The sequence below is a fragment of the Tetranychus urticae genome, chromosome 3 (assembly GCF_039701765.1).
Source record: "Tetranychus urticae isolate SD_2017Ah chromosome 3, NJAU_TeUrti_SD_1.0, whole genome shotgun sequence".
Taxonomy (NCBI): Eukaryota; Metazoa; Arthropoda; class Arachnida; order Trombidiformes; family Tetranychidae; genus Tetranychus; species Tetranychus urticae.
In genome coordinates, this window is record NC_142960.1 from 9,686,965 (window position 1) to 9,710,889 (window position 23,925).

At 31.4% G+C, this 23,925-nt stretch overlaps 5 protein-coding genes across 5 annotated transcripts; 2 read left to right on the top strand and 3 right to left on the bottom strand.

The window, feature by feature from the left end:
• Positions 1-1,154: 1,154 nt before the first annotated feature.
• On the bottom strand, positions 1,155-4,416 carry LOC107369276 (uncharacterized). Its single transcript, XM_015937233.3, has 4 exons — positions 4,083-4,416; positions 3,166-3,972; positions 1,721-2,798; positions 1,155-1,632 (listed from the first exon to the last, which is right to left on the bottom strand). The coding sequence occupies exons 1-4, from the start codon at positions 4,294-4,296 to the stop codon at positions 1,320-1,322; spliced, it is 2,412 nt and encodes an 803-aa protein (XP_015792719.2). The 5' UTR covers positions 4,297-4,416; the 3' UTR covers positions 1,155-1,319.
• A 528-nt stretch (positions 4,417-4,944) lies between these two features.
• On the bottom strand, positions 4,945-7,081 carry LOC107369289 (uncharacterized). The gene is made up of 2 exons (XM_015937248.3): positions 6,940-7,081; positions 4,945-6,844 (listed from the first exon to the last, which is right to left on the bottom strand). Exon 2 carries the CDS (start codon positions 6,753-6,755, stop codon positions 5,139-5,141), a length of 1,617 nt encoding a protein of 538 aa, XP_015792734.2. The 5' UTR covers positions 6,756-6,844; positions 6,940-7,081; the 3' UTR covers positions 4,945-5,138.
• A 37-nt stretch (positions 7,082-7,118) lies between these two features.
• LOC107369331 (uncharacterized) lies at positions 7,119-9,251 on the top strand. The gene is made up of 2 exons (XM_015937295.3): positions 7,119-7,260; positions 7,355-9,251. The coding sequence occupies exon 2, from the start codon at positions 7,444-7,446 to the stop codon at positions 9,055-9,057; it is 1,614 nt and encodes a 537-aa protein (XP_015792781.2). The 5' UTR covers positions 7,119-7,260; positions 7,355-7,443; the 3' UTR covers positions 9,058-9,251.
• A 724-nt stretch (positions 9,252-9,975) lies between these two features.
• Positions 9,976-21,381, bottom strand: LOC107369293 (transmembrane protein 151B-like). The gene is made up of 8 exons (XM_015937253.3): positions 20,898-21,381; positions 19,480-19,629; positions 17,630-17,764; positions 11,857-11,970; positions 11,586-11,760; positions 11,306-11,480; positions 11,123-11,222; positions 9,976-11,046 (listed from the first exon to the last, which is right to left on the bottom strand). The coding sequence occupies exons 1-8, from the start codon at positions 20,928-20,930 to the stop codon at positions 10,339-10,341; spliced, it is 1,590 nt and encodes a 529-aa protein (XP_015792739.1). The 5' UTR covers positions 20,931-21,381; the 3' UTR covers positions 9,976-10,338.
• Positions 21,382-21,904: 523 nt separating this feature from the next.
• Positions 21,905-23,842, top strand: LOC107369295 (brahma-associated protein of 60 kDa). Its single transcript, XM_015937255.3, has 2 exons — positions 21,905-23,460; positions 23,559-23,842. The coding sequence occupies exons 1-2, from the start codon at positions 22,063-22,065 to the stop codon at positions 23,712-23,714; spliced, it is 1,554 nt and encodes a 517-aa protein (XP_015792741.2). The 5' UTR covers positions 21,905-22,062; the 3' UTR covers positions 23,715-23,842.
• The last annotated feature ends 83 nt before the right edge of the window (positions 23,843-23,925 follow it).

Here is a 23,925-nt window from a genome sequence, read left to right on the forward strand (position 1 = left end):
ATTCAAATGTTCGAGCCTTTAACAGTACTTTTTGCATAGCATTTGTAAGTTTAACCAGAAAATTGGTTTCTTTACCAAGAAATGGGTTTATATGAGTTTGTTTTGTTCAATAAGTTGTTGGAAGTGCATTTGAAACCCAAGAATCATGACCCAAATGCGCTGATTGAAATTTATTTCATTGAATTGAATTATTAATTAGTAAGGAATCAAATTAGTGAAAGAATGATGATTGTAGGTGATGCCATTCTCGAAATATTGACGCACAAAGTTTTGAGTCCAATGGCCAAAATAAAGAGAACCATTGATAAATTGAAAGAAGTATTCAATCCACAATGTGTAGAATTAGTTTCCTAGCACAATTAACAGGTTTCAGCTCTTTAAATTCTTCCGTCACTGAAATCGATCTATTTAAACGAAAATCGAACTTATCTGTTTCACGGAAACACAAAACTTTATTTCATGTTATAAAGTGCATTTTCTGGTTCGCCATCAAAATTTATGTGAGGAGAATGATTTAAATGAAAAAATTTGCTTCCATAATTGCATAAAAAGCTTCGCAAGTTTCAGCTTCGAACTTGGTTTTCTCGAGAATCGTTTATCAGAAAAGTCTTTGAGTTGCACAAATGGACTCAGTTTTTATCTCCTTACAAACTAACAGAGTCTTAATTTGAATGAAATTCATTTTTACCCGTTTTTGGCCATTTGTGGCAATTTGTGTATAAATGTGACGATTCAATCTTTGTAGTAACAAACCGAATTGTTTTTAACACTAAAAACCCATTAATAATGATTACTAAATGCTAATTAATATACAATTCATCAAGTTAATAGTAGAACACAATGATTATACAAATTAATTAAACTTTTGAATGGTGTCAGTTCATTGCTCATCATTCTTCGCTCATTATTTAATATTTCGGTTCAACTGGATCAGATCAACAGTGAAGTTTACTTTCGATTTAGCCAAGAGCTTTAGGTTCACCTGTACACAATATATTTGGTGCTTACTAGCCTAGATATTTTTTATTATTTAGTTACTTATTAATTGAAATTAATTTCGTTCGACATGAATTGCTATATGTTGCGATAGATTAAAACTGTCATAGTTTTCAATGATGGTTACTGCACTCAATGAATAAACTCTTCGCAATATGTTACAATATCAACCTCACCATCAAAATGGCAAAATGATAATTTTTATTTTAAATTTTTATATTGATTTTATTCAAATAACCAGAATATCATTATTATGCTTTACAATTATTTAAAGAGAAATCGCGAAAACAATATTGAGTATATTTTTTCAGATCTAATTGCATTTAATAAATTTGAGATCTTTTCAGGAGAGAAGAAAGAACCAAGAGAATAAACATTTTGTTATGATCCTTGCTTTGGAAAGTGTTGAACATTGATTGGACTGATTGTTCAAGGTGTGTAATTGGTACGTAATTTAACAATGGTTTGGACCGTAACATATTGACCAACTGGTTTACTAAATGGGAGGCTGATGGAAGTTCATGTTTAACCAATTCATCTTTATCGTCATCTTCCCAAATGGACTCATGGAAAGTATGTAAAAGGTAAGCGAAAGTTTCCGTACAACAAATGCGCATAATTAGCGCTCCGAGTAATCTAGAAATGAAAAATAGAAAGTAATTAGAATTTGAAAATCTTAAAACAATGGCGATTGAAAGCAAAAAATAAATGCGTAAACACTTACCTTTCTAAAGTAGAGCCTAAATAGACCTTAATTGTTAGCAGAATCAAAGTAAACCATGAGGTTGTTGATAACGGAATGATAGTTTGGATAATATTGATTAATGATTCAACCAACGGAATTTTTACAGATCTTTGTTTACATTGTGAATGATCTGGTGAGTCGTCACATCCATCGCCTTGAGATCTTTTGCCCAAATTGAGAAAAGAAAAATCAGGAACCGAATTATTACTGTTGCTAATCTCCTTTTTTGTATCAATCGACTGTATCAAACTTTGGATAAAACGAGGTTCGTTGATTAGTTTCAAGATCTTAGAAGGTTTATTGTGAGAAATTTTGGTCAGTTTAAGACAAGTTAATGGAGAATCTGATATGACCAGAGTTGGACCAGGAGCAAAAGTTCCTTCTGTAGGATTGGTAGGCTTCAGAAAAGTGATAGCATCACGGACATTCCGGTATACCTTATCGATACCGAGTGGAACTAGAATTGATTGACTTGGACTTCGTAAGAAACTAGAACGTTCCTCTTTATAGCCCAAGAAATCACGAAACTCACGAGATCTTGAAATTCTTTCAAATTTAGATAATTCATTGAGATATTTCTCCAAACACTTTCGACGGTGTTCAATGACTCCCTTATTAGAAACACTGGAGCGAAGTGGATTGAGAGACATTAAATACAACTTCAATGTAGATGGTTTAATCACAGTTTTGTTCATTGCTCGAAGTGTCCCACGAAGTCGTGTATGGTTCTCCAGTTTTACTTGAAGATCAACAAATTCTCGGAATCGATGTTTTATAGTTAATTTTTTCCATATTAATGAAGAAACAATACACTCTTCACGAGTATCTTCTTCGGATGTCGATTTGTAAATTTTCTCGGGATGAACTTCTTCATACAGTGCATCCACATCAATTATGTAAACAACATACAATTCTCTTGATTTTTTAACCAATTCCCATTTGTCGATACGAATGTTTCTGAATACTCTGGAGCTTGGGTTAGGTAGTGAATCCAGATCTATTCCTGTTTCACAGGGCAATGAATCCATGGGTCGTTGAGAACTTTGCAGCTGCATATCTAATCAAAGGATAAAGATAATGAAATAATGCGATTAGAAAAATAAATATTGAAATCAATGTCATCAAGTTTGTTTGAAGGCTTAAGTTTGGAGTAAAGATAAATACTGAATCGCGCTTAAAATTCTAAATTTTTATCTCTTAAAAACAATGAATCAAATTAACAATTTTAGCTATGATTAAAGATGCAAGATTATTTACCCCTGATGAGTCATAAAAATAACAGTAACTAATATATTAGCGTATCAAAGGATGTATGTTTCAATTTCAATGACTTTTCAGGGCGTAAATTGACTTGGAACTAATCACATGAGTTTGACAAGCAGCAAGATTAATAGGCAGTAAGTTCTAATAATTATAATACACACCAACAATTTCAGTTATCTCGGGCTGCTCAATACTGCCAGGTTGACTGAGACTTCTTTTATGTATTTTGAATCGATTTCCGAGCAATTCAGTTGGTGAATCGAGATTATTTTCTTTCAAAAGCTTAGCATCAACGCTGATGCTTCTTGCTGTACCATCAATCAGATATTTGGGTGGCATTAATAATGGCTCTGGTGAACTTTGGAGATTATTTTGAATCTCTTCAAGCTTAACTGGTGTATCATCTCGAAATTTTATGCTGAACAATCTAGCAATACATTGATTCAAAAATTCAGGATCAGATATGAGATCGAATATAGGAATTATAGCCGCACTGCTGGTTAAATTGTATATCATTGATACTAATGGGTCATTGGATCCTTCAGATTTGTCTCTTCCATCAATTAAGGCACTGAAGGTTGGCGAACAGGATTTCAAGACTTTTTCTGAGCTAACTTGTAAGAAAACGTTCATTTCCTCGTTGCTGAGAATCAATTTATCACGCGTTTCAGGTAAGCACATCAATTGAAACCAGATTAAGACATCTTTACAAAGTTCGATTGTATCGATCACTGTCAACCTTCGTAAAATTGCATGGATTAATTCAAATATAGCTCTTTCAGCATCAGCTGGGAAGGAAGACTCTGGACTAATTGTAGTACACCAAGGTACGATGTAATCTGCACACAGATTTTCACTGATCTTGAAGGTTTCATTTTCAAGCGAGATTTCTTGACCACAATGTTCCACATTACTCAGATCAAGAGCGTTATTTATTAAGCCAATAGCTTTACGATGAGCCAATTCATCTGTTTGATGAAATCAAGAAAATATATTACTAAAACATTGTAATGTTGTAAGATTGAAAAGATAAATTTGATAGTCAAATAAAATAGCATGTAATAGAAATATACATTACCGAACCAATCATATGGTGCAACTGGATCTTTTTCATTTAAACTTGAGATCCAAGAAGATAATTTATAGCCACAATAAATAAGCACAGCAATTAAAATTAACAAGGTAGTAGAAAAAGTACAAAAGAGAAGCGAGATGATAATAACAAGCAGAAACAATACAGAAAATATAAAACAATAATGGACGGTCAATAAATTAAATAACTGGACAAACATTTCATACACAATATAGTTGACATAATTAAAAATTGAAATTGAATAAATTAAATTTTAGTTAGTTTAGTAAGCTCATTTAAAATAAAAAGTAATACAGATTTTAACACCATAGTTGGTCTAATCAAACTACCACAGTGTAAGAGTTGCAAATTGAAACCTTGAACAAAAACAAAGATCACGTGAATTTGCACAGCTGGTAATCTTTACTTTTTTGGAACGAAATTCAAAAATGAATTGTGTATTAATATTTTATTGTAAAGATTAAGGACTAAATTAGATACAATTATCTTATAATACGTGTGTATTTATGATTCTATTATATTGACTTTTGTCACATTAATTTACATAGATTACATCAACATTAATCAAGCTAAAAGTTTTATTGATTGCAAAATTTATATTATATTGTCAAATGATCTAATAATTTGCTGTGATTTCAAGAGATACCACGAGACACTTGTAAAAATGTGTAACTCAACAATTAATTTTGAGGATAAATCATCAAGATTTGATGAGTTTAGCTCAGCAATATTTTGCTTTGCTCAGGAAATCACCCAAATCACATTGAAATAGAGCAAAGTGTTTCAATTGTTTGATATGGTTTAATTTGAGTACTTTTGGAATAATGTAACGTAAAGAAATGAAAAATTTATAATTGATTAACTCCTTTGGAAAATTTATTTTTGATTTGCCAAGATGTATTTACAAAGATTGTTATAGTACAATGAAAAACAGACGAAAAATAACTATGCTTTATGAAGCACGGTTGATAACAATGAAAGCTAAAAACAATGCAATTTAAAAAAATTAAAATTTCAATTTAAAACGAGAATAATGCTAATTTAGCAAAGCATATTGTATTTTAGGGCAAATCCTTTACCATGGACTTTACCAGTATTTTTAACTTCAATCATGAATGAAGTAAGACGTGATGGAGCTGAGACGAATTTTTGTCCAAAATGAAGATCATTTCCACAATGAACAGAACTGGTAAAATCGGCAGGAGTTGGTAAAATCAAGATATCTTGATCTTGGCAAATACCTTGTGGACTATTACCGGCAATTAAACTTTCCAATTTATCTAGCTTGCCTGACTCTCCTCCAAGAGCTTCAATCTTAAAATCAGTTAATCCTTCAACACTTGATTGCATGGGAGCATTGTAAGCACCAAAATATCCATTTGGATGAACAGCCCATGGTCTGGCTCCACCGATAGTTGGGACAATTGATGAGTATGGAAGTTTATAAAGGAATTGTGAAAATGGATACTTTTGTGCGGTTGTTAAAGCAGGCAAGTGATATACTGGTCGAGATTGTGAAGCTGGTTGGTAAGATGGTCTATAAGCTGATGGCCTGTAAGCAGGTCTTAAAAGTCCATTGAATCTGTTGCTTGGTTTGTATTTGAGTGCAGGTCTGAAACCACCATAATTTAGTTTGTAGGTAGGAGGTTGACGAGCGGGTGCGATTTCGGAACCACGTGAAAATTTATTGTTTGAAAGAGTTGAAAGAGCGCTATCATGACTTTTAACTCGGCCTCCAAGATCAAAGAAAAGATCAGTAAATTCAACTTGACATCCAGTAGGTGCATCAATACATATACCATAATCAAGATCATCAATATTACCAAGACCAGTATTATTGGCTAAATCGAAATTCAAACTTGTTAATAGACCAGATGATTCACGGAAATATTGAGTACATCCAGTTGGTGGTTTTTCAGGACTCTTGGCATCAATCATTTCAACTCGGATTAGCCAACGTCTAGCAAGAGCACCATTATCAGCTAATTCAATGTTGATGAATATGTCGGTTAATTCAATGACTGTTGGAATGTAAAGATGAGTTTTAGTGTTGAGACCGCAAATTTTTCCCAATTTGAATGTTGGCAAGATACCACCGACAACAGAGAAAGAATCAACATCGCATCGACCAGTTTCAGCATTGGGTTGAGCCAATTCCATATCTTCAATCAAAAGCTTAATGTGAGAAATTCCAAAAGGTTTAACCAATTTGACACCACATTTGCCAACTTGATTTGTTGCTGAAGGGAATCCAGGATTTGCTAGAACGGTATTATTCAACAGGGAAAATTCACCACATTTAATTGGTTTAACACAGCATACTACATCACCAATACATAACCCTTTACCATCACCGAAACCACCATCAGCGGCACAAGCATTGAAAGACATACATTTTCCAGCTTTTAAACTTGTTTGACCAAGACATGGAAAGGCACCAGTTAACAGAGACAATGGGGCTGTTAATTTGTCAAAAAATGATTCAGGCTTGGAAATTGATTCAGCTATAGCAACTGGATTATTACTGTTAGGAATTACTTCAGGCAATCTTAAGGGATCAGGAGTAGCAAGTAATCCGTTAAGATCAACTGTCCTTGAGTTAGCAGCATGAGTAGAAGTAAATGTAAATAATAACACTAAAATCGAAAAATGATTCATTTTGAAATGGAAAATTGAAGATCCAAGAAGGAGATGAGTTGACTAAAAATGTAAACGAAGGAGTTATCAGCCCAGCAAAAAAAAGAAATCTAGAAAATAAAGAAAAGAAAAGAAAAAATTAGAAGAAAATTAGCAACAGTTAAAAGATTAAAATTTTTAACTCAACACTTGAAGGACAACTTACTTAATAGTTGATCAAATTAACTGATGATTAGTTTGAACAAAAGTCTAGTTTATATAGCCTGATTCTCTGGCAATTCAGCTCACTAAGCTCTTTTTTGCACTTTTGACTCAATCTTCATCTTATCCAATCAAATTTTTTAAAATTGTTTGATCGCTACATTAACCAATTTATTCTTATCTCTTTGCAATTGATAATTTTCTTATACAACTAATGATTGGTTAATTTACAACCAATAACAGACAAGTAAGATATTATGATCAAAAGTATATAAGCCGAGACTTTTATTCAAACTAATCATCAGTTAATTTGATCAACTATTAAGTAAGTTGTCCTTCAAGTATTGTGTTAAAAATATAATCTTTTAACTAATTGTAATTTTCTTCTAATTTTTTCTTGTCTTTTCTTTATTTTCTAGATTTCTTTTTTTTGCTGGGCTGATAACTCCTTCGTTTACATTTTTAGTCAACTCATCTCCTTCTTGGATCTTCAATTTTCCATTTCAAAATGAATCATTTTTCGATTTTAGTGTTATTATTTACATTTACTTCTACTCATGCTGCTAACTCAAGGACAGTTGATCTTAACGGATTACTTGCTACTCCTGATCCCTTAAGATTGCCTGAAGTAATTCCTAACAGTAATAATCCAGTTGCTATAGCTGAATCAATTTCCAAGCCTGAATCATTTTTTGACAAATTAACAGCCCCATTGTCTCTGTTAACTGGTGCCTTTCCATGTCTTGGTCAAACAAGTTTAAAAGCTGGAAAATGTATGTCTTTCAATGCTTGTGCCGCTGATGGTGGTTTCGGTGATGGTAAAGGGTTATGTATTGGTGATGTAGTATGCTGTGTTAAACCAATTAAATGTGGTGAATTTTCCCTGTTGAATAATACCGTTCTAGCAAATCCTGGATTCCCTTCAGCAACAAATCAAGTTGGCAAATGTGGTGTCAAATTGGTTAAACCTTTTGGAATTTCTCACATTAAGCTTTTGATTGAAGATATGGAATTGGCTCAACCCAATGCTGAAACTGGTCGATGCGATGTTGATTCTTTCTCTGTTGTCGGTGGTATCTTGCCAACATTCAAATTGGGAAAAATTTGCGGTCTCAACACTAAAACTCATCTTTACATTCCAACAGTCATTGAATTAACCGACATATTCATCAACATTGAATTAGCTGATAATGGTGCTCTTGCTAGACGTTGGCTAATCCGAGTTGAAATGATTGATGCCAAGAGTCCTGAAAAACCACCAACTGGATGTACTCAATATTTCCGTGAATCATCTGGTCTATTAACAAGTTTGAATTTCGATTTAGCCAATAATACTGGTCTTGGTAATATTGATGATCTTGATTATGGTATATGTATTGATGCACCTACTGGATGTCAAGTTGAATTTACTGATCTCTTCTTTGATCTTGGAGGCCGAGTTAAAAGTCATGATAGCGCTCTTTCAACTCTTTCAAACAATAAATTTTCACGTGGTTCCGAACTCGCACCCGCTCGTCAACCTCCAACATATAAACTAAATTATGGTGGTTTTAGACCTGCACTCAAATACAAGCCAAGCAACAGATTTAATGGCCTTCTAAGACCTGCTTATAGACCTGCTTTTAGACCATCTTACCAACCAGCTTCACAATCTCGACCAGTATATCACTTGCCTGCTTTAACAACTGCACAAAAGTATCCATTTTCACAATTCCTTTATAAGCTTCCATACTCATCAATTGTCCCAACTATCGGCGGAGCCAGACCATGGGCTGTTCATCCAAATGGATATTTTGGTGCTTACAATGCTCCCATGCAATCAAGTGTTGAAGGATTAACTGATTTTAAGATTGAAGCTCTTGGAGGAGAGTCAGGCAAGCTAGATAAATTGGAAAGTTTAATTGCCGGTAATAGTCCACAAGGTATTTGCCAAGATCAAGATATCTTGATTTTACCAACTCCTGCCGATTTTACCAGTTCTGTTCATTGTGGAAATGATCTTCATTTTGGACAAAAATTCGTCTCATCTCCATCACGTCTTACTTCATTCATGATTGAAGTTAAAAATACTGGTAAAGTCCATGGTAAAGGATTTGCCCTAAAATACAATATGCTTTGCTAAATTAGCATTATTCTCGTTTTAAATTGAAATTTTAATTTTTTTAAATTGCATTGTTTTTAGCTTTCATTGTTATCAACCGTGCTTCATAAAGCATAGTTATTTTTCGTCTGTTTTTCATTGTACTATAACAATCTTTGTAAATACACCTCGGCAAAACAAAAATAAATTTTCCAAAGGAGTTAATCAATTATAAATTTTTCATTTCATTTCTTTACTTTATTCCAAAACTCCTTCAATTGTACCATATTAATCAACCATCTAAAACAATTGAAACACTTTGCTCTATTTCAATATGATTTAGGTGATTTCCTGAGCAAAGCAAAATATTGCTGAGCTAAAACTCATCAAATCTTGATGATTTATCCTCAAAATTAATTGTTGAGTCACACATTTTTACAAGTGTCTTGTGGTATCTCTTGAAATCACAGCAAATTATTAGATCATTTGACAATGTAATATAAATTTTGCAATCAATTAAACTTGCAGCTTGATTAATGTCGATGTAATAATCTATGTAAATGTGACAAAAGTCGATATAAAAGCATCATGAATACACTCGTATCATATGATATTGCATCTAATTTAGTCCGTAATCTTACAATAAAACATACAATTGCTTTTTGAATTTCGTTCAAAAATAAGCAAAGATTCTCAGCTGTGCAAATTCAAGTTATTTTTTGATACTGTCAAAAGGCAAGCAACGAGATTAAAGTTGAATCTTTGAGCGACCTTTGTACAGTTGTGAGACATGTTTTTTCACACTCATTTTTCACAATTTACACTCATTTCAGGGAATGAAATTGTCTGTTCTGTACTACAGAAAACCTCGCTTTCCTCGACAACGGTCAACCAGAAAAATTTTCATTTCCATCGATTGTCTTAGACTTATTTTAATGAAAAAGGTTCATTTCTAGTATGTTATCGGTTTCGAAAAGTTCATGTAATTTCATTTATTTAATTTTTTATCAAATTTATCTTCATAATCTTTAAACATTACAATATTTTTCTTGATTTTTTCAAACAAATGAAATAGCTCATCGTAAAGCTATTGGCTTTGTACACGTAAATAACGCTCTTGATCTGTGTGATAAGGTCAAGAAATTTCGCTTGAAAATGAAACAAGATTATACTTGTGAGTATCTGTGTTCAGATTACAATTCACCTTGTATCTCAATTATTTCTGAGGTTATTTGCAGTTGATACTGAATGAGCATGAATATTTAAATCAGTCAATGCAGTTTCACAAAGGTTGAGTCTTTTCGTTGTTGCATTTAACATGATTCACAACTCAACAGCATTCCTTTCGGTAGTTAAATTAATAGATGCAGAGGACCGTGTGTGCGATAAACCAAGAAAATTAGTCAAACTTCCCCAAGGGTTTCTTATTTGGTTACTCAAACGGCGGAAGAAATCCCGATCAACAGTTATCGACCTGTTCAAAGGTCTCATTTGGGTTAATAAAGGTCGACATTCAGTGATTGCCTCTTCATACGTGGGTGGATTGGCTTGGTTTGTGTTATCATTGTTGCTGTTATTTGTTTCCTCGCGCAATAAACTTGTAGTTGATATTAAACAGGTTGATGGATCATCAAGATGAACAACATTAGACTGTCCATGACCCAATGGTCGAGGTAAATACACAAATTGTCCATTAATCAATGAAGTACGACTACATGATTGTCCATTAATATTTGATGAAGACATTTGAATAGCCAAAGAATCACCAGAAACCTTTGAATGATCCATTGAACCAGTTTGATCATCTTGATTAGTTACATCAGAAACTAAATTAACCGCTTGATTATTCATTCCATTGACAGAATTATTATTATTACTATTATTATTTATATTACAAATTAATATTGCCTCTGAATAACTAGGCGCAAGAGTACAATTAGCAACAAGCTCAAAGGAATCGATGCTTGCAAAATTACCAATACGATTGAAGCCAGCTTGGTTTAACTGGTTAAAACCAAATAATTTAGTAACCTGAAAAACCCAAAAATAAAAAACCAAAAACAAATCTAAAATTAAAACCCTTCAGCTGTTCCAAATCAATACTAACCTGATAATTAACATGGGATGTTTTGAGCTCAATTAAGATACGGATAGGCCATGAAAGAAGAGCAAATGAAAATACCCAGAAAGCGAAGTGTGAAAAGTACCTAAAAAAGACCAAAACATCAATAAACTATGAATTGTAAAAATTGATTGTTTCCATCGATTTGAATGAAATGGGATTCATTACCAAGGCACCAACGATTTATCTGCAGATGAGATCATGTATTCTTGAAAATTACATCCAATTAAGTCAAGACCTTCCCTCATTTCAAGATAATCATCATGTCTTTCACATTCATGAAAAAATCGATTTCTTTGGACTTCAAATTCATTGGCAGCTTCAATGGTAGCAAAAGCAAATCCTGGTTTCAAAAATAGAAGAAGAAGAGACAAAATGATTAAGAAAAGGTGAAAAGGCTTAAATGTTCAGGTTAATTTGTATCAAAAGCAAGTCCAATTTTCGTTACCTTTGCTAAATTTAATTCGAGTTGATGGATGCTTGTCCAAGTCAATCAAATTTTTTGATACATCTTTATAACCACAACCAGCATAGGAAAAGCAACTCCCAGCAATGTGAGTGTTTATCCTTTCATAATAAATTTGGGTTGTTGTTGAGGCTTCACCATTTCGATATCGAGTCAACTGTAAAATGTAAAATTTACAATCACCATTAGTTGAGACATTAATTAAACATTGAATTCTGTAATAAAATTACTGATTTATGTGGACATGATTTACCGTTCTTGATCTCCTCATGTAATGATAACAAACTGCTTTCCACCAAATAATGGGTTGAGAGTCTTTCATTTGCTGGATATAATTTTCAACCGTTTTAGCATCAACACTGTAAACCTAATTAAATTAATGGGCAAACCAAATGATTGAAATTAATTGTTGTACAAAAGTGCAATTATAATCTATCTAATGTTGATGATATCAATCAAAAAACCAGGATGAACCAGAAGCAGAAAGCTTCAAGTCTAATCCATTTTTTTGAAAATTTTGAGCAACATTAACAAGTCAATTAGTTAACCCAAATTTACCAGATTTACAATCAAAATAGCCATTGGATTGAACTCAATGAAAATGTCAATAATTAAACCTTAACTTGTATTGATTCAATGCTAATTAAATATTGAAAATGATTGAAGGTAATGATTAACATTAGGAATACAAAATGTAAGGCTGAGTTGAATTACAAATAAGTTTCTTGGCAAAATAAGTGAATAAAGGTTGAATGGTAAAAGGTAAGTCTTCAGTACGTTTCAATGTAAAATGAAAAAGTAATCATATTTTTTGCGATTTTAAACCTTTCACAATTGAATTGATTGTTTGCTTTCACTTAATCATGACAATTCATTGTTACAAATATAATTTATGAACGAGTAAAAGATAAATAGAAAAGTAAATCAAAAGGAAAAATCAAATATGATTATAAAATGAGGACAAAAAAACTAGAGTTTAAAATGTTTTATTCAAAACTCCCAGAAGAGAGTTAAGATTGTGATGGAAAAGATGATTTTTATCTAATTGTTTCATCTTGAGCATCAGTTTAACATTTTCATCATCTTTCATCATTTCTTCATGAATTTTGATAAAACTCAGATGAATAATAAAGTAAAATGTTGAATCTTTAGGGTTGCTTGAAAAGGATTCATTATTTTAGACTTGTTTTGATGTAATCAATCCCAAAGTTAAACCTCAAGGTTAATCAATGTTTTATAACTGTTCAGAATCATCTTGAAAACTGAGACTTTAGTTGTATTCATTTTATGGTCCGTTGCATTGGAAATAAAGGGTAACCTGAAAAGTCACAAAGGAACCAGAAATGTTATAAAACAGGGAAAAGAAGTAAAAATAATGGAGCAACTCAGGAAATTGTTATTCTCATTGGAAATGCAGTTCACGGTTGGAACTTTCATTTTTTCTGGTTTCTGATGGAAAATCAGTGTTTCCCTGACCCAAACAAACAAATAAGACAACATTGAAAGATCTTCAAAGGCAGCAAAAAAGACATCAAAATGATGAGACTTTTTTGGACAAAAATTTGGGTTAACTTGAAACCAATAGTTTCTAATAACCTTTTTGTCAATGTATTATTTATATTGAAAAATGATCTCTGAATTGATTAACTTAATCAATTAAGATGCTTGTAAAAGGTTACCTAAGATCTTATTACTCTTAATATTGCTGTTAATGTTTCAGGTAATAATATCCATTTTCATGTTCCTTACCATAGAGACTAATAATATCATCTTGTAACCTCTTCAGTTCATATTATTCAGCTTATCTTGGATATTTGTGAATAAAATATTGAAAACATTTGTTAAGATTCAGAAAAGAGGAAAGAAAAACATTTTTTTCTCTATCATTTTGCACCGAATTGAATTGAATATGAAAATGTGTTTATCAAATTGAGTTAAACAGTTCAATTTATTAATATCTTGTGATTGAACAACTATTGAACCAAATGAATAAAATGACAAAACAGAATAAAATGTTTTATCAAAATTTTCTTGTTCAACTGAATTTTCATGTTTTTTCCCATTTTTTTTGGGTTAAAAATGGGTTTCTTTATCTTTGACCAGAAAAGTGAGCAAAAATATTTTTCACTTTTTCTGTCAACCTTCAAATGTCAAATATGATAAATTTTTATATCAATAAATAAATGTAAATAAGAGTCAAAAATGGCATTTTTATGTTTCCTTGGCTTGAATAACAATCCATGATAATCATATCTGACAATCACTGAGTAAATGGATCAGAATAAGATAAAATCTACCTTTTTGTGTCACCTTTTTTTTGCCCTTCTTGGTCACATTTTGTTTCATTATTTTGTTCACTTTCAATAATGTTTTAAACGGTCATCTTGAGAGTTCATCAGATTGACCAGTTTTCCTCTTCTTTTCATTATTTTATCCTTTGTCATGGAAAATAGTGTCTCATGGTAATGAATATTTTGAACCATTTTTTCCCAGTTTCCAATATCAATATTCAAATGTTCAATATTTACATGAGAAATGATTATTTTACTTTGGTGAATTGGGAGTGAAAATTTTGATGCAAATATAAGAAAAGAGTTTCTCAAGATGAGATTGAATCAGCTGTATTTACATAAATTGAAATGAACTTGATGGAAGACAATTATTTGATCAATTTTTCATTTTCCATTTTCTGGAAGAAATCATTTGAAACCATTTTACTTGGTCTGTTGGTGTCACTAATGGCTAATGGTTATTGTAATGATTATTGTAATGATGGTTTCTGATGATGATTAAAGATGATTATTGTTAATATGACATTCAATGAGCAACTTAATGGGATCATTTTTGTTTGATTGATCAACACAAATAGACGATTAAACAGCTAATGATGACTGATCTGGTTTCTGTTCAAATCAATTGCAATTTTCACTCCATTAATTGTTATCACAAGCAATTTGTTTCACAAGTAAAAATGGCTGAGCAAACTAATTTACTTATCACTAGCAATTGCTTTTGATGCAAAGATTTTCAATATTTTTCTGATTTGATTCTGAGCATTTAATTATTTACCTTCAAGATTGATTAATGGTTGCAATTGGAATGGCGACTGTCAATTGTATGTTAATGTTTAAATGGATTATTGAAAGAATCAAATTGAAGGAGTTTTTCATTTTGAAGGAAAAATCAAAAATTGTTATAAAATGATTGGAAAAAAAGTAACAGGGAAACAAAACATTAAACAAGTAATTTCAATTGACTTGGAGATGTTTGAAACTCTATTCTGAACACATGAACTTCATGTTTGTCTATTTCTGTCCCCTTGATATCACCAAACATTGTTGTTGTTATCATAATAACAGGGAGTTGGAAAGGGAAGAAAAGACGATAAGAATGATAAAAACAGAAGGAAATAACAAATGATAAAAGGCTTGTGAACCAATGGAAAGGATAAAGCATTTGGAAAGGAGAAGAAGAAGAAGAAGGAAAAGAAGGAAAAAAGTAAAAAAAGGAAAAGAAAAGTTTCAGAATGAATGTAATATTTGGTTCAATGGAATAATATTTCACAAGGTTTGGTCTCCATCATCATGAACAACATCATTTGGGTAGATAAATTTTTCCCATGATGACAAATGATAAAAGCTTCAGGCTGAAGCTGCAAACAAAAAATGCCTTTTTTAACTTCAAGTGCTTATCCATTTCAGAATGAAAATGAAAAGACTTATGATGACGATGAAGATGATGGTGATGGTGATGATGATGATGATGATTTAAGATTATATTATTGTAGTGAATATGGAAAAATAATAAAAGAAATGGATGTAAATGTTTCCATTTCTGGTAATGTTTTGTATTTTGGGTTCAGCTGCTTTTCAATGCATCTTTTTGGCCACTATTTTTGTTTGGCCTTTTATTTGTCTTCTTTCATCATGAAATCATTCTTGCCTTTTGATAGTTATCATGGTTGATTAAATCAACACTTTATTGTATTGGGAAAATGATTATCAATAAGAAGACAAACAAGAATTGAAAATGAACTCTTTTAGTTTCTGGTTTACTTTTTTCATTCCTGGTTATTATAATGAAATATTCATATTGCTTGCTATTTTTGTTGGTTAAATTGTAACTATTGTTTGAAAGGTTTGGATAATTATTGTTATGTAAAAAGGGAAACAAAATTGTGTCATGAATATTTGATTATTTTTGTTCAAGTGAAAGGTTTAATTGATCTTATCGAGGGTTTCAATTGAATTATATGAAAAAGATATGAGATGATGATTAAGATTGATATTGATGCGCCATGTTCAGGCTTCTGGTATTATTAATTTACAATGAACGTGACTTGATCTCGATTGTTTCATAAGCAAGTTCATTGATAAAGTGTGACTGGATGTTGATGCTTTTTTTTGGGTAAAAATGGTTCAACTTGAAGATTTTACCCTTTTATTGATCCAATCGATCCTTTTTGACTCTTTCTCTTCCTAAGTAATTCATATTTTTGTTGAGTAAAAACATGAAGATGAGGAACATGATGTAAGAAAAGAGAGGAAATTGGACAATCCAATTTCAAGTTTAATTTCACCATTAATCTCAACATTGAATTGTTCACCAGTGTCAAAGATGATGAATGATCAAGTTGACAAGGTTGAACCAATGTTACCTTCTGGTATCATTAATTACTCTGTGGACCTTTAAACTGAAAAATGAGTTTCCATGATTAAATTTTAATTATTTAGCTAATTGGTTGAATGTCTAACAATTTGATTACTTTGTCTTGCCAGATTGAAAGGCCAGAAACTGGAAAGGTTTGACTGGTAAAACCCTGATTACATGGAGGTTTTTGCCTAAATGTTAAGGGATTTAAAGGCTACATCAACTTGTTGTAATAGCTATTAGTGACAATTTTGATGAGCAAAAATTCAATTTACTATCTAATTGCAAGTCTCATTTTGATCAATAATTAATTTACTCAGAATGCTACAATTTTCAAGTCTTACATGTTAATGTTAATCTTGTTCAACTGATGTTAATTGTTGTTCATCTGTGAGATGAAACATTTAACTGAGCAGAATCATCTGACAATTTAGTTAAATATTGAGGTCAACATCAAGTAATAAATACATAATTTATGCCTCAATAAAGTATGGTTCATTAAGTTATCATTGAGATGGAAAGGATGAAGTCAGGATGGTGAAGATGATGAAGATGGAAAAGGATGAGAATGATGAAAGGAAGACACACAAAAGGATGACATCTTAATAGTTAATAATAATCATTATGATGATAAGAATGATATAGTCGTTGTTAACAAGAAGACACTCTTTGAAAAGCATGAAAAGGTGAACCAGAAAAGGCACAGAAATGAACTTTTTATCACAATAACTGTATTAACAGGAGTAATAAAATGATCCAATAAACTCACAATTATCTTTATCAATACTTTTATCACGGTAATTACAATGTCTCAATGACAATCTAAATAAATTGTCACATTGACACCATTAAGATGAAATCACCAATTTGTTCACCAAACATAACATTTACATTTTTTTTGGTTTAACTTGATCTTAAAGGTTAACCTTTTTCCCTTGTAAAAGGTTTAAAGTAATTAACAAAAATAGGAAATTAAATTGTAAAGGAAATTGATTAATTACGTTTATTTAAAGGTAAATTGTCAGCTAAATTGGTGGTTATAACAGTTTCAAAGTGCTATTGGGTTGCTTTTGATGAAGGTGAATTTTGGTTAATTTGTTATCAAAAGTGGTTTGAATTTAAAATAAAGAAACATTTCTGAACATTTATCGATCGCAATGAGCTTTGGTTGTTTCAAAATTACATGGTGGAAATATTAACCATGGTTAGTATTTGGAATGGACAGTTGAAAGAAATGGTAAAATCTAAAGGTTGAATGAGCAATTGAACATTTTCATTTAAAGTATACCTTTCAATGGCTTTCTGTTTGTTCAACTTGATGACCATGTTAAGGTTACTATTGGCTAAAAGGTAAACAATTTATATTATTAACTTACCAATTGTGAACGAGTAGATGAATGCCAACATTCAATTAAATATGCAATATAAAGCATTAAAACAAACACCATTGGAATATAAATGTAACCCTCATCACAGGGACTTGTACGTCTTCGTCCAGCCATTTGTAAAGACTGTGAATGAGACCAGAAAATGAAATGAAAACCAGAATCAAAAAGTGGGTAAACCAGACAAAGTAAACACTTGGCCATCAAGGCTTATTCAATGGTTGAAGAGTGTTGAATTTCGGGTTTAATTTGTAAAGATTGATTGTTGAAATTGGATAAAATTGATTCTTTCAATAACAAATAGCGATTATGTTGATGGGTTAGTTTAATAATAAAATGGGTTCACTTTCAATTTTAATATGCTTGCATTATTATACTGAATAATGTTTGGAAAGAAAAGAGATAAATCTTAATGGCTGATGATGGATTATCATGAACAATGAATTTCGTGAATCTTATTGATTTTCAAGCAACATCTTAACCCAGTGATGATCAACCTTTTTTTTGCACTTTTATCTTTTCCCTGTTGACTTTTTCAACTCATCTTCATAATCATCTTTTAGCCTTAAAATGACACGAAAAGCATTTTAATTTTGTCTCTAGTCTGGAAACAATTGTCTTCATGATAAAGTAATAATAATACATAATCATCTAAATTACATGGTAAAAGATGACAAAAGCTGAACACCAACAGGGAAAAAGGTTGATGAAAATGGTTCCATGAATAGTGAAATATAATCATAATTATGATCATTTTGGCTTCTTTTTGTACTCAAATGACAATATTTCAAGAAAGGTTTCAGTTTTGTAAATTGTGCTTCAGATTTTATTGATTGATTATATTTTTTTGATTTTGCTTATTGTTTTAAATCTGTCTTTTAATCAACAACTGACAAAACCATTTAGTATCAATCAGTTTGGGTTTAAAAGGTAGCTTTTCTGGTTGCGTGATAATCAAAAATGTCATCAAGCTGGTTATTTAGCAGTTAGTTAGTGATAATCAACTCTCGTCTTTTATCAACCTTTTTATGTATTTCTTTCCCTGCATGGAACCTTTCAACTTAAACATTCAGTGAAACATTTTTGATTAACATTGAACTATCTGAAACAGATAAAATTTCACGGTTAAAATGTTTTCCTTTTTCATCCTTTTCTTTTACTCAACTTTGTTTATTCATGGCAATGTCACCATTTGTTGGATAAAATTTCATGTTATGATTATTTCAGACTTGGAGGTTGCTTTTATCATCAACAACACTCATAACAAGTGAAAGAGTTAAAAGTAAATCCTTAGCTTTTTTCATCTCAAGTTTTGGTTTCACTTGATTACGATTTGCTTTTTGGGTTCAGCATTTACTGTGATTGCCAACCATTTAGATCAAGTTAATGTCATGTTAATCTTGAATTTGATTTGGGTCAGGATTTTGGTTGAAACAAGAAATGTAAACATCTCAAGTTGAACCAGAAAGAAACCAGAAAATTTTCATTCCAATTTTTGCTAATTTTCAAGCTAATTTCTGGTTTGTTTTAGGTAACCTTTGGTTGAATTGAACATAAATCTGAATAGAATTGAAAATTCTTATATCTCTATAATCGAGGTAATTGTAGGCATTTTAATATTCTGAAAACTGGTAAACTAAGTCAATTTAGTTCAATCGATAATAGTGTCACCAATTTCATTGGATTTACCTTTAGCCAGTTGAAGTGCAATAATGTTGTTGAAGCCTAAAATTCATGTTTTTATTTCGTTTTTTTTTGTTGTTGTTCACTTTTTGTTATATTCATTCATCTCTATCTGGGTTATCGTTATTGTAATAATATGGGAAACAAAAAAGGCTTACCTGAAAATTGAGGATAAAACGAGTTATTTGGCCAATTTTACACCAAAGGATGGTTACTATTCCAGATAGTATAAGGAAGGTTAATACAAGGCACTTAAGGTGAAGATTACTTCGAAGGCAATCAAATAGTGTTTGACGTGAAGGTTTTTGCTAAAATAAAGTAAAGATGGAGATGAAGATGATGAGGAAGAGAATGATAAATAAACAAATGTTTAGTTGATCGAGGAAAGGACGTGAAATTAGCTGGGAACAATCAATCAAATGTGTACAGTTTGGTGAACAAAAGAGTTGAACATTCATTTGCATCTTGATTTTCATCTAACCCAAAACCCAAACCTAGCCTAAGGTTTGGCTAAACATTGTTCTTGAACAAAATTTCACTTGAAACATCTAGAATAATTATTTGTATGTAAATCAAGAAATGGTAATTATTTTACAAATGGAAATGACTTTTGGGTTTCATTTTTTTCTGGTTTTTAGGTTTCTGGTTTGAAGCTTTGGTTGACTATTTAAATGTTCATTTTTGCAATTAAACCATTTTATTGATGAGATTGTTTCTTGTTGTTGACCATCGTTTGGGTTGGGATAATGAATGGGATTTAAGATGGATCAAGTTTGAATCTTTCATTTTGGGTCTTGTTGAATGTTAATCTTGGAAGGGTTAGACTTTAATCAATCAAGCGACTGTTAACAAGAGACCATCTATTAAAGGTAATCAATCAGGACAAATGGTTAAAGTGAAATGGACAAAAAGTAATCTGGTAAAGAAGGACAAATTTAGGTAAAATGACCAGTTCTGCTTGAAGTAATAATCAAGGAAAAATGTATCAAAGATACCCAAGGGTTTACATCTTCATCTTTATCCTTTCAGCTGCAGACTGTCGCATTTCATCTCAAAACCAGGAGTAAATTGATGACCATTGGGTTAAATAACGTTTTGTTTTGTTATGACTGATTAAGTCAAGTCAACTATTCAACTGAAATGGTACAATTAAGAGTAGTTGGTTAAGATGGTTCTGATTTAGTTTCACTTGAAGAGGTTCAAAGGTTTAAAGGATAGAAACAAAAGCGAAGGTAAAGACCCAAAAAGTAATCGTTGATGGCATTTTCAGATTTAGAGTTAATTACAAGCTTAAACATTTAATTTGTTTCATTTATTTTGCTCTTATTAACAAATTATTAACTCAAATCTCATAGTAAATCACTCAATCTATTTTTAATTATAATAGACAATTGAAACATTAATCATTGGATTTACAGACACAATGAGAAGAGTAAAGCTGCAAATGAACAAAATCTAGCCTCTTAAGTTTCCCATTATGTTTGCTCACTTTTGGGTTTAATCACAATTTACTGTTCAAACATTTTCTTGTAATTAGAAATTGATTGTTCCCTGAAACTGAATTGTTATTACTCACCTCATCAACTATCCCATCCAAAATGGTTGTCATTGTAGCTTGATTGGTTGCTTTAATTGAACATAAACAAGAACGAGCTGAAACTTTATAGCTTTGAGACTTTTCAAAACATGAGATATCTTTATTTGAATGTGATGGCTTCAATAATTTTAAAAATATTCACTTTTTTAATCTAATTTGGCCATTTAAAAGAATAATTTTATCACCATAACTTGATCATTATTGTTACAATAATGATTACATCTTAAATAGTTGAAGTTAATCCATGTCACCAATAATCCGTTCATGTTTACCAATGGCACTTGGTTTTCCTCCATAACAACTTATGAACTAGTAGTGATCTTAATTGTCGACTTGTATTGATTTGGTCTTTTTGTTTTTTTCGAGTTTTTCTTTTGTTCAGTTTTCGTTAAAGATGATTCGAATCCTGAACTGATTCACTGTGTTTAAGTTGTAAACATTTGCAATCAACTGGAGCAAAGGAAGACAAAATAGAGACTAAAAGCAAAATAGAGAGACAAAAAGATATCAATCGATATTTACTCAAAGCGCAAGACTATGGACTATTAACGGATCTTCAAACTTTTTGTCAACTTCATCAGATCAACAAATCGTCTTAAACGATTATTTAAATTGTCTTTTCAACTTCAAATCTTACTGATCAAATCGGCTTTTTTATTTTTAAACATTGCATATTGTATCAGAGATTTGATTTAAATTATATTACTTGATGAAGGAAACTAACTATGATTGGAACTTTTGATAAACAAGAAATTGAACAACTGAGATTCTTAAATTTACCATCTAAATTATTATTGTAATCAGTCTTTATGTTATTTTTGTGTTGGCAGGAATCGAAACGCAAATTGGATTGTTTTGAATGTTGGTCAAGTACAGACAGTAAAGTCTTACTTTACTCTTCGGGTTGAGTAGGAACCAGTTTTTTGAATTTCGCGGCAAGAGCATAGAGATAACGCGAATGCGCATCGGAGTTTTTATTGTGACTCAGATGATAATTTGATTCTAGTGATTTTCAAATCTAATATTTGTGTGAATTTGTTTGCATGTCTTTTTATTTTAGTGCTTTGAGTGAGTAAATCTCTGTTTTTATTGTGTGTAGAAAGTATTGGTTACTCTAATCGATTGATCGTAAAATTGTATAATTATGTACAAGTATGACAATATGAGGATGCCTCCTCCCCATGGCCCACCTTTTCCTCCATCGCCTCAAAGACAACCACCGACACAATTTCGACAAGGTCCACCACAACCACCTCCAGATCATGTAATGATGCCTCCACCACCTCATGGTCATCCTAGAATGCAATTACAACCACCACAGTCTCATGGATCACCACAAAGACCTATGATGCCTCCTAATCAATCTGTTCCTGTTGCTGGTGGTGGTGTAGTTGTCCCTGGTTCTGTTGTTGGTCCTGGTGGACCACCTCCAGTTGGATCAGTTGCCATGAAGCGTCCTATTATGTCTACAATGATGTCCTCACCGGTATCTAATCAAGTAACAACGGCATTAAAAAAGAAAAAGAAACTTGGTGATGTTAATTTACAATCAAAGGTTAGAGATTTAGTTCCAGAATCTCAAGCTTATATGGATTTAATATCTTTTGAGAAGAAACTTGATTTTCATTTAAAAAGAAAAAGATTGGAAATAATTGAATCATCTAAAAAACCAATGAAACTTAAACGAAAATTACGAATATTTATTTCAAATACATTTTTTCCTGCTAAACATGAGATTGATGGTAATGAAGATTTACATGTACCTTCATGGGAATTAAGAGTTGAAGGAAGATTATTGGAAGATCAAAATACTCCAAAACCAGACCAAAATAAGATAAAAAGAAAATTTTCATCATTTTTCAAAAGTTTGGTCATTGAATTGGATAAAGATTTATATGGTCCAGATAATCATTTAGTTGAATGGCATAGAACACCTACAACAACTGAAACAGATGGTTTTCAAGTAAAAAGACCTGGTAATAAGAATGTTCGATGTACCATATTATTACTTCTTGATTATCAACCCTTACAATTTAGATTGGATCCAAGGTTAGCACGATTATTGGGTATACATACACAAACTCGACCAGTTATAATTAATGCTCTTTGGCAGTATATTAAAACACATAAATTACAAGATGCACATGAAAGAGAATATATTAATTGTGACAAATATCTTGAGCAAATATTTCAATGTCCAAGAATGAAATTTGCTGAAATACCATCAAGATTACATCCACTTCTTCATCCACCAGATCCAATTGTTATTAATCATTTGATTAGTGTTGAAGGTCCTGAAACAAAGAAAACATCATGTTATGATATCGATGTTGAAGTTGATGATCCTTTAAAAGTTCAAATGAATAATTTTATTGTTTCAACACATAATCAACAAGATATATTAACTTTGGATAACAAAATAAATGAAACAGTTGAAACTATCAATCAATTGAAAACAAATAGAGAATTTTTCTTATCATTTGCTAAAGATCCACAACAATTTATTCATAAATGGCTACTTTCTCAAATGCGTGATCTCAAGGTAATTATTTATTTTTTTACAATAGGTACTTGATAATTTTGATGATTTTGATTTTTAATTTACTTTTTCTCTTTCTCTCTCTCTCTCTCTTTTAATAGACAATGACCGATCAAGCTGGTAATCCTGAAGAAGAACGACATTCAGACTTTTTCTTTCAACCTTGGACTCAAGAAGCTGTTTGTCGTTACTTTTATGGTAAAGTTCAACTTAGACGAGCTGAACTTGAACAAGCTTTGGGTATTAGAAATGCCTAAAAATTGAGTTTATTCCATTCAATTAGATACTTTATCAAATAGATTAACCTGTAAAGCAACTTTTCCTGTGTTTATTTTGATTTCAATGTTTTGTACTTGTGCATAAATAAAATTAAAATTTATTATTATTTGTGTTTCACCTAATTCATTGCTCTAAACAATGAGACTTATGAATTTCTGTCTTTTGAATTTCAATTGACATTATAATCAA